This window comes from Diachasma alloeum, unplaced genomic scaffold, assembly GCF_001412515.2.
Source record: "Diachasma alloeum isolate Michigan unplaced genomic scaffold, Dall2.0 Dall_scaffold_00999, whole genome shotgun sequence".
Lineage (NCBI taxonomy): Eukaryota > Metazoa > Arthropoda > Insecta > Hymenoptera > Braconidae > Diachasma > Diachasma alloeum.
The window spans coordinates 167,081-177,471 of record NW_021681114.1 but is presented as its reverse complement, the minus strand read 5'-3'; the positions used below and the strand labels follow the sequence as shown (position 1 = coordinate 177,471).

The window sequence follows — 10,391 nt, the reverse complement described above, 5'->3', positions numbered from 1 at the left end:
ATATCAAACGTCTCTCTAGCGACAAATGACGAATGAAACATTAGAGAATCAAGTATTTTTATTCTATTTCGTATTTATTCTTAAAAACGAGAATAATCCTTTGAAAATTATAACAATGACTTAAAAATCGGAAACTCGTCCTTTTCGCTCCCAATCTCCATAGCGAGTGGGCTCTGGGCCTCGTGGACCTCCAACTTCACCAGTATTTGGATTTGTATTGTTTGGATGAGGCTCGAGGGGTTCTTTCTCCTGATAAGGATGCTTTCCCTCCTCTAATTCCTCCAATTTTCCTAAAAACAGCATTTGAAACGTTTATTGCTATCACCGCAGAAGTAATTCAAGCAGTCGAGACAAAATTTTGAAAGATCTTTCAAGTTGAAAATTTTCTCATCTAAAAAAAGCTTTTCGAGGTGGATATTCATGTAAGTGCTTAAGAGCTTAATTTAAAGCTGTTGAACATTCAAGTTACTGATTTTAGGAGGCATTGTCAATTTTTTTTTTGTAATGATTTTCTAAAAATCAAATTTGACGATTTTGTCAGTAATCATGAAAATCCCAATTTTCTCTTTTAAATCGCATAGACAATGTGCTGTAACTCAACAACGTAGAACTCTCATCATATTCTGATAGAATCAAGAGAGTATTGTTATCAATTTTTTTAATGATGACTAATTCCATTTTGATATCAATTTTTTGAGTGATCATTGAAAAATTCATTTTTGGACAAATGTTTTTTTTTCGAATCTGTGTGAAGAATTAAATTGCAATCGGGGTCAATGAGTCTATATTCATGAAAAAATTACATACATACATGAGGTATTCCATGCCAAAATGAGTCAACGGGTGAACCTCGCCCTTTTAGAAATTGATCTCGATATTTTCTACGATTGGGAGGCTACAAAAAGCATCTAAATTTTTTTCAGATTTTCTCCAAAGGCCATTTTGGAGATACGATATGATATGATTTTTATGTGATGTGATTTTTTCTTTGCTTTTTCATTTTTTTTTCAATAACTCGGATTCTATTCAGCCGATTTTAATTTATGATGGCTCAAAATTTTCTGTTTTCTACCATCTATAAGAAGATTTTGGGTATTTTTTTTTCGATCCGTAGGTGTTCATAATAGGGAATTAGAAAAAAAAATTGAAAAACTTGAATTTTCAACATTACGTCTTCTTTCATGTTTTTCATATTTTTTTCAGTAACTTTTATATTCAAAACAAATATTTTGAACCGTCATACAAGTTGGGTTTCGTCCTGGATCTCCTTTATTTTTCTTTTGTTCTTATCTTGTCCAAAACGACTTCGATTATGTATCAAAAACGAGATAACATGTAAGTGTACATTTAAATTCACATCATACTGTTTATAATCAAAGTCAATCAAAGCCATTTTAGGATATTTTGACCAAATTCGCGGAATTTCGAGAAGAAAAAATTAAAAATAAAATAGATCTATGACGAAACGCAACTTGAATGATGGCTCAAAATACTTGTTTTGAGTACAAGAGTTACTGAAAAAAGACGAACAATAAAACGTTACATAATATTGAAAATACAAATTTTTCAACTTTTTTTTAAATTCGGTATTATGAGCACCTAGGGGTTGAAAAAAAAATTACTGAAAATATTGTTATAGATGGTAGAAAATCAAAAATTTTGAACCATCATAAATTAAAATCGGATGAATAGAACTGAAGTTATTGAAAAAAAAAATGAAAAAACAAAGATAGAATCATATCTCCGAAATGGCCTGTTAAAAAAATCTGAAAAAAATTGAGAGATATTTTTTCTATTCCTCCAGTCGTAGAAAAAATTGAGATCAATTTCCAAGAGGGTGAGGGTCAGCTGTTGACTCATTTGACATGGAATACCTCATACATGCATACATACAAACAACATCTAAAAATATGTGGACGTCCGCATGAAAAGGGACCACTTTGTCCATATGGTGTTATGTATACTCTGATAATATTGATAACATTCCGCACATTTTGACCCCGAAATGATCTTCATGGGGTCAAAAATGACGTCGTTGGAGAAGATGGAAAAAACAATTTAACATTGGTGCAAATGGGAGTTACTGACACAAAAACGTGAATATCTCGGAAACTAGAATCGACAAAGTGGTCCCTTTTCATGTGAACGTCCACATATTTAGTTACCCTAACACAAAAAATTGGAAACTTAATGATCTTGGTTGTTTTTTTTTATTTTGATAATCTGAAATGATCTCCAATTGCTATTCAGTTTTACATAGCCCTGGAGTCACAAAAAATTATGATTGTACAATCAAAAAAACGTTGAAAAAAAGCTGAACATTTGCAAAGAGCGTTTTTTAATAATATTGGGAAATAAACCCAAAAGAGAGGAAATTGCAAATTAATAATTTGATGTATCTAATGGCTGTTAGGTCGTCATTTATCACAGTAGTCAATGGCTGTCAGATCCTTAGTTACCATAATAAATTATCCATTCACTATTTCCTCTCTATCGGACTTATTTTTTAATCTTTATTAAAAATGCTCTTTGAAAATGTTCATTTTTTTTCTACTTTTTTCGATTGTACAATTATAATTTTTAGGGATTCCTGCGTGATGTAAAATTCAATGGAAATTGTGAAATGATTTACATTATGATGGAAAAACAATCGAGATAACGTTAGATAGATCATCCACCCGGGCCTTAAATTAGAACGATTTCAAATGGCAATTAGAATAAATATAGAGGACAATGTGAAAAAATACAATGAACCCTATGGCTCAGGAAAACCGGACCTACTCAGATGAATAATGCAAAGATTTGACACCATAAGAGCCGTATAATCTCGTGCATTCGGTGCATATTGTCCATCTGATGTTGATTTTTCAATATTTTTTTTCCCAAACTGATAGAGGATACGAAGATATTTCCAAAATTATCAGAACCATCACAGTCAGTTGAACCTTTTCGCCACTTCCCTGGTAGTATTTTCTTTGGAATTACCTATTGGTGTTTTTGCTCGTAATTTCTTCCTAAATTCTCTTAGCCTATCACTCTCTTTGGTTCCATCGCCATCAACACTCGCAAAACATCGAATCCCCCCTGAAAAACCCAAAAATTATGATTATTCTACAATTACTAGGTTAGGTCGTTCGTTGACATTCGATTCGACTAAACAATCACCAGAATGAGTCCATTGTTTAATCGTTGTAACGTTCAGTATCCTGCCTGTGATTCCAAGCATGGTGATAACGTGTCAAACTCAAATACTATCAGCAATCTCTATCACAGAACAGTTTCATTAATTTGACAGTCCAGTTCCTAGAAGTGCTCCGAACTGCTTGAAACACATGACAAACCAAATAAGTTGGAAGACAATAAAGAATTCTACAAGTTGGGTAATTCCTTCAGAATTATATATTTTTATTTAATGTTTATGTAACAAAAAGTCAATTCAATTTATTTTTGTGTTTATTAGTGAACATAACCAATATTTTGAGATCAAAAGCTCTTGTAATGATGTTGGAAGAGGGTTTGAGTATCCGGTCGGCTGTTTATACTCTGACAGGCGTTGTCCACTGCTCTGACGACTGTCGGGGATCCACAACTAAATACTCCAACTGTATTACTCTGTAAGAGAAAGCATTATTTAAGTATTGGAGGGATGAAATCCGATCAAAACGTCGCATATGACATTTCCGTTTTTGTTAGGAAAATATTTTAGGAACGAGTCCTCTTAGAAGAAAATATCACAGGTTATTTTAATGGAAAAAATTTTCAACCATAATTTTTTTTAAATATTTTGTGGTAAAATTAATTATGGTTCTATTTTGTTTACACAAATAGAACCATAATTGAGTACAATTTCACATTTCATATAGAAGAAAGTGGAGAGAAACCGACATTTTTTACTTTTTTGCTTCCAAATGGAAGCATTATAATCGTCCAATTTTCACATTCTCTAATTTTAATTGGAAATTGTGTAGCATGGCCTGAAACGTGAAAATACGAAGTTTAGCGACCATGACTGTATGTGAGAATGTCCACCGGCACCTTCCCGATGAGCAATTTTTAGAAGATTCAGTAATTAAGTGGCTAAAATAATTCCAAAGAATGTGAAATTATGTCAGATTATAGGTTCTAATGAGGACTAACTCTGTGCAAAATTTCAGCCCGATCGATCTAATAGTTTTTGAAAAAATGTCATGCGTTTTTAAATTCTTTTCCGCAAATATCCTCGAAACTAGTGGACCGATTTCGTTTTTTTTTGTTTTCAAAATATTCATTTCGATGCCTTCTCAAAATATATAAACCTGTTCATACAAAGTTTTCGAAATATTCCCGTTTTTCCGTTTTTTGTAATAAAAAACTTTGTTGTTTTTTGCACAAGCTCGAGCTTTTTATAAAAAACTCCAGCTTGTGCAAAAATCGAGATTTCAACGTGAAATTTGGACAGAAAGTATGTATACCCGTTCATACGAAGTATTCGGAACATTCGAATTTTTATAGCACCCATGGAGGTGGCAGTAAACAGTTGAAATTTTTGCTGCTAGTTAGTGTTGTAAAGCTATAAACTTTTGTAATGTTTCACACTATTCAGAACCCGCCAACAATGTATTGATTGCGAAAAGAAATGTATGACATCACCCAGAGACATACTCACTGTCAGAGGCTGGCTGTCCCCTGCTTATTTTAAATTTGAAATCACTCATTGAATTGCTGAAAGAAGGATAATTCTTCCCCATTGTAATGAGTCTAGAATGGGCTCCAATGATAAATTTATGTCTGATGAGTTATAAAACGAAAAAAAATTAATAGTTTTTCTTTTGCCCACCTGTTGACTTGACTTATCATACGATTTCTTGTTGAATAGTCAAACTATCTCAGTGAGGAACAATAATGATTTGTTCCAGCATCACTAATTAGCATTAATTACTACTCTATCAATTGAACTTACGTCTTTATGCATTCTATCAATTGCCAATAGAAATTGAGAGAAATCTGGTCGTCCAAAGTGGGTGACTGCTCTCAAACCAGTAAACAGAGATTTGTTCGAAATTTTTTGGAAGTGACGTTCGCAGATGTACTAAAACGTAAAACAATCATCAAAATTATACAATTCATCCATCAACTGTCTTTCAATGATTCCCTGGGTCTTGAAATTGTTAAATATTCTTCAAATGAATATTTCAACTGTTATCTAAATATTATTCGATCAAACATTAAATGATTTATGTTAGTTTAAAAATTGAAAAAAAAATTTTAAAGCAGAGAAGAGTGAAGCACAGTTGAAAGTTTACACCTTTTTATATCACCGTTAAGGTATATCCCACGACAATCGGACCCAAAAGCTAGTCTCTATGGATTTCCGGAAAAAATTCTAAATAACTTAAGGTGTTTCGTGCTAAAAAGGTAAATAATGAAATTCACCTGAAATTCATATAGAATGTTTCTAATCATGATTGAATTATCGATGAATTTTCCTATAATTTTTTCAGATTTCCTTTTCAAGTTATTAACAATTGAAGTCGCTTCTAAGACATGGGTTTTTATGGAGATTTTTCTATTTAGCACGAAACTGCGTCACCATATGAATTGATAATATAGTTTCATGCTAAACTGAAAAATCTCCATAAGAGTCCATGTATAAGAAGCGACTTCAATCGTTCATAACTTGAAAAGGAAATCTGAAGAAAATTTAGGAAAATTCATAGATAATTCAGTTATTATTATAAACATTCTATATGAATTCCAGATGAATGTCTTTATTTACCTTTTTCGCATGAAACACCTTAATTTATTTCACTCTCATAAGTTACTGAGTTTTTTTATTCTCATGCGTTGTTGATACAAGCAACAATAACTGTTGGAATCGTATAAGAAAATATTTTTTCGTGTCACGGGACCTGAAAATTAATTTTCACCACGCTGTGACGAAAAGTGAACTTTTCGGCACGCTCCGCGTGCCTAAAAGTCCAATTTCCGCCACATTGTGATGAAAAATATTGTTCGTAACTCGTGAAAAAATGTTTTTTAGCTCGTGGGATTATATCACTCGCCTTCGGCTCGTGATATAAACCTCCCACTCGCCAAAAAACACTTTTTTGCACTCGTTACGAAATATACTAATACACACCTCGTCATGGAAAACATATCACCCTCGTCTTCGGCTCGGAAGGCAATCTTGCACGTGGGGGACGGTGCTGTTTTCCAAGGCTCAAGCATGTAATGTACTAGTTAGTTATTTTTTAAATCAAGTAAGGAATCCTTTCACGGAAATTTCCATTTTTTAAAGTTGAATATCGCAAAAACTATGTAGTGGTAAATTTTATAAAAACTTCACCGTATTCGGAATTTATCGATCTATCACGGATTGGTTTTTTAAGGATAATCGGGCGAGGAGGAAATGTAGGAGGTGAAGCGGAGGGGTTTCTATTGTTTTCCTGCAGAAAACCAATCGCTGAACAAAAAAATTGTTCCCATTCGGATTTAAAATTCAGGCAATATTAGGGAGTATCTCCGGTTAAAAATTCTTTTTGGAGCTAATCAAATTTATTTGTATTTGTTCCACGCATTGAATGGTTTTCAGATTGTTTTTTTTTTAATAAATGAAAAAATATTAATCCATGCAAAAAAGTGGCAACATCGTCGGTAGTTTTTTCTTCACCAGGAGCTGGTACCACTAGCTCGAGGGAGCTCCAATCACAACGCCTCATCGCTCTCTCTCAAGAGACGTTTAAATTGACCGCGCTACCCCCACCCGATTGGTACTTGGGACGCTGCTGCTCGTTTAGGCTGCATGCGCAGAAATTTCATTTTTCAGTACTTTTTTCGCTATTATTAATAAACAATGCTCCTACAGTGAGAAAAAAAATTTATAATATCTGAAACATATTTTCTTGAGAGAAGGAAATTTTTTTCAATGGCTTAAATCTCAGAATGTGTGCACTTCACGGAACTTGAATAAATTTTTATTCATCACTATCGTTCCGCGTTATGTCATGAATATTTTACATATTGCAATATTGGAAGTGCATAATGAAAAAATCATGAAAACAATAAAGACTAGAAGATTGACGATTCTTCTACGCGATTTAAATTAGTTGATTTGCAACAAAATCATACTTGAGTACAAGAATATTTTAAAGCAAGAGGCCTTTCTCGGGTCATGTGAGTGGAGATGCCTGAGAGAATTAAGCAATTGAAGAAAATTTACTTGTCTTAAGAACATATGTTTCAGATATTAGAAATTTTTTTCTCAGTGTAGGCGACAATCTTTTCCACTCAAAAAATCATTGATGTTCTAAATGTATCTAAAGTTTCATGACTTTGGCTGCATTTTTTCCGTGGGTTTTGCATTTTTGTTTGTGATTTCCATAAGATCACGGGTTAAATGTCCACTTTTTCAAAAATTCATAATAAATTAACCATGCTCCCCAGCAGTCTGAAACTTTGCACCCGCCTTTTCCATCATTTAAAGAAGACGCAAAAAAGAAAGAAAAAAATGGCTGCTTTTTTTCCAACCCTCCCAGCTCGCCCGATTATCCTTAAGAACATCGTAAGAACCGTTTTCTCATAAGATGGGAAAATCGAGTTCGGGGGGAACTATAAGCCCCGTTCGCCCTGTGCATCGCGTGTTAGAAGCCCGCACTTCATTATTTATTATCTTCTAAACTGTGTAGTTCAGCTAGTTAGCATTTTTTCAATAGCTGGAGACTATTATAAACATTATCTATGAAAAACATAGGGACAATCTTAAGAAGAACGTATTTTCTAGGGATATACCTTAAATCTTGGAATCTTCATTCATAAACGGAGATGCTGAGATTTTAATGTGACGAAGATTGTTCAACTTGGCTTTACTTTTCCGTACGGAAAATATTTATAATTCTTGTACAAATATTCATAAACTTCAAAACGAAGAGGAATCTTCATTTTAATTAGTATTCGGGGGTGATGTAAAGAACGACATCCACAAATCAGATTTATGAATTTCGGTCATATAATTTTTGATTGGTGCTTTTTTTGGGATCCTATATTAACAACGTCCCCGTCGTGGATCATGGATAACCTCAAGAGCTGGTAGGGCTATTGAAATTTTGATGCCTTACCAAGCTCTTGAATTTATATAAAAAAGTATATTTTTGTCATAACATCTGTAAGCAGTCATTCACGGACGCGTAGCGTTAAAATATTGTTCGTCACACGGCCAAAAAAAACTTTTCTAGCTCATATGATTGCAACCCTCGCGTTCGGCTCGGGGTGCAAACGTAGTAAAGTTTTTTTCAGCCCAATGACAAAATATACTATTAATTTAGTTAATACTCCGTTGGTCGCGCTGTAAGCGCCGCGCCGCACCATCATAAATCGCGATCGTAACATTAGTGGTCTCTAAACTAACTACTCTTGGGGGCCAACCAATAAGATTGCGGAGACCGCAGTGATCTCATTGATTGATGCCTATCATTGGTGCACTTCCAGCGATTTTATTGGTTGGCCCCCAAGAGTAGTTAGTTTAGAGACCACTTGATGGCTCCGACATCTATGTTACGATCGTGAAATGGACATAATGATAAATTAGAAAACTCTAGGAAAAATATTTAAAAAATCAATGGTGATCTAGATCGTATACTTGAAGAAGTCCCGTGAAATTTTTTATGTTCAGTGTTACCCTTAATTATATATTCAAGCTCAAAGTTGCCATCGTTTTCTAAAAATTCGCCTTATACACGGTACACGGCCCGGAGTTTCGGAATAAAAATTTGAAAATCTAACTATTTATGATATTTTTGGCGAATATTTTCATTGATAGGACTTCTGAACGCTTCAAAACGAGATATCTAATTTTTTCAGACTGTTCTGAGGCTTTGCTGAAGTGTAGNTTTATGTTCAGTGTTACCCTTAATTATATATTCAAGCTCAAAGTTGCCATCGTTTTCTAAAAATTCGCCTTATACACGGTACACGGCCCGGAGTTTCGGAATAAAAATTTGAAAATCTAACTATTTATGATATTTTTGGCGAATATTTTCATTGATAGGACTTCTGAACGCTTCAAAACGAGATATCTAATTTTTTCAGACTGTTCTGAGGCTTTGCTGAAGTGTAGTTTAAGGGGTCTCCTCAGTAATTTTCGCCACAAAACGACAATGTGCTAGCGAATTGAATATGTAATATAATAATTAAAAATGGTAAAAGGAAAATTGTAAAAAAAACTCTGAGTAGTTTTATCGTTTCATTCGTTTTCAAGCGCGCGGGTGAGTGGAGCGTAAAATGGTTAAGTTAGTGAGGTTATTTTCGAGAGAGACGAAACATCAAACATGGCGTGCGTTGGATAGTGACAGACATCACGCCAATTATTTTTATCGTTAATTTATTCAACGAATTACTGGCAAAACTAGATCAGACTTCATTCCCTTATTTTTGAGAATTTAATATAAATAAATATAGCTTCCTTTGTTGGCTAGCACATTGTCAACAGGGTGAAGGGTAAGGGACAAAATTTCGTTCTTAAAGCCCATGTATAAGCAGAAATTCGAATGATTAATTGAAAACGAATGAAACGATAAAACTACTCAGTTTTTTTTACAATTTTCCTTTTACCATTTTTGATTATTATATTACATATTCAATTCGCTAGCACATTGTCGTTTTGTGGCGAAAATTACTGAGGAGACCTCTTAAACAATTGGAAAAAGTGCGGCGCGGTGCACATAGCGCACCCAACGGAGTGTTAAAAATCTAATCGCCTTTAAATTCCTCGAAAGTTTAGAAGAAAAGTGGTGAGATGGATGGTCCTTGGTTCCAGATATCTACACGGAGAAAAAAATACATCGTAATTTTGTGAGAATCCTTCCAAAAATTAGTGTGGTGTTCACCAACGCTGGGACATAACAGGGAGTCATCGGAGAATTCGCATGTGGCACACTAATTTTTACGGGAATCCCCCGAAAAAGTGGCCGGAGTCCCACCAAAAATTAGGGTGCCACTTATGAATTTTTCGACGACCCCATGTTATGTCCCGGCGTTAGGGGACAGCAGAGATTATAAGGGAGATTGCTAGCGCCTATGGGAACGCTTCAACCGCAAAATTTCGTAGCGGTGGCGCAGAACTAATTTTGAGTACGTACCTGTAAGTAAAACAGGGAGCGTGTGAGAGCGTCGATAACGGCGCAGAGTGGGGGGGGAACGCGTATGGGGGAATCGGAAGGCGGAGCGAACGGTGATGTTCGCTGTCGAGTAGGTGAGGGAAACCTACCGCAGTTCGAAACGCCGACGGGCGGCGGAATCCTGCCCTTAATATAACAATCAATTTCTCCTTCCCTAATGAGGACGAAGGGATGAAACGGTTGCCAATCGATTGAAAATTGAATCCTCAACTGATTGCGATCTGTTTTATCCCTTCATCT

General features: G+C 34.7%; 3 protein-coding genes across 5 annotated transcripts in view; 1 reads left to right on the top strand and 2 right to left on the bottom strand.

Annotated features, from left to right (window-relative positions):
• Positions 1 to 40: 40 nt before the first annotated feature.
• Positions 41 to 3,450, bottom strand: LOC107045563 (succinate dehydrogenase assembly factor 4, mitochondrial). Of its 2 annotated transcripts, none has more exons than XM_015267871.2 (3): positions 3,211 to 3,450; positions 2,986 to 3,084; positions 41 to 290 (listed from the first exon to the last, which is right to left on the bottom strand). In XM_015267871.2, exons 1-3 carry the CDS (start codon positions 3,224 to 3,226, stop codon positions 121 to 123), a joined length of 285 nt encoding a protein of 94 aa, XP_015123357.1. In that variant the 5' UTR covers positions 3,227 to 3,450; the 3' UTR covers positions 41 to 120. The 2 variants fall into 2 exon arrangements, with proteins under 2 accessions (XP_015123357.1, XP_015123356.1); XM_015267870.2 differs by having other exon boundaries at positions 3,166 to 3,358.
• The window catches only part of LOC107045560 (GPI mannosyltransferase 2), a 52,697-nt gene continuing 45,257 nt past the window's right edge, over positions 2,952 to 10,391 (top strand). Inside the window, exons 1-2 of one of the 2 annotated variants that reach the window (XM_015267866.2) lie at positions 2,952 to 3,380; positions 3,461 to 3,614. The gene's annotated coding sequence lies outside the window, so the exon portion shown is untranslated. The remainder of the gene's footprint in view (positions 3,381 to 3,460; positions 3,615 to 10,391) is intronic. The other variant, XM_015267867.2, reaches the window with a different exon arrangement.
• LOC107045559 (dual oxidase) overlaps positions 3,385 to 10,391 on the bottom strand; it is a 49,134-nt gene continuing 42,127 nt past the window's right edge. Inside the window, exons 12-13 of the mRNA XM_015267864.1 lie at positions 4,940 to 5,068; positions 3,385 to 3,612 (exon numbers count right to left, since the gene is read on the bottom strand). Coding sequence (XP_015123350.1) covers positions 3,484 to 3,612; positions 4,940 to 5,068 — 258 coding nt within the window. The 3' untranslated portion in view covers positions 3,385 to 3,483. The remainder of the gene's footprint in view (positions 3,613 to 4,939; positions 5,069 to 10,391) is intronic.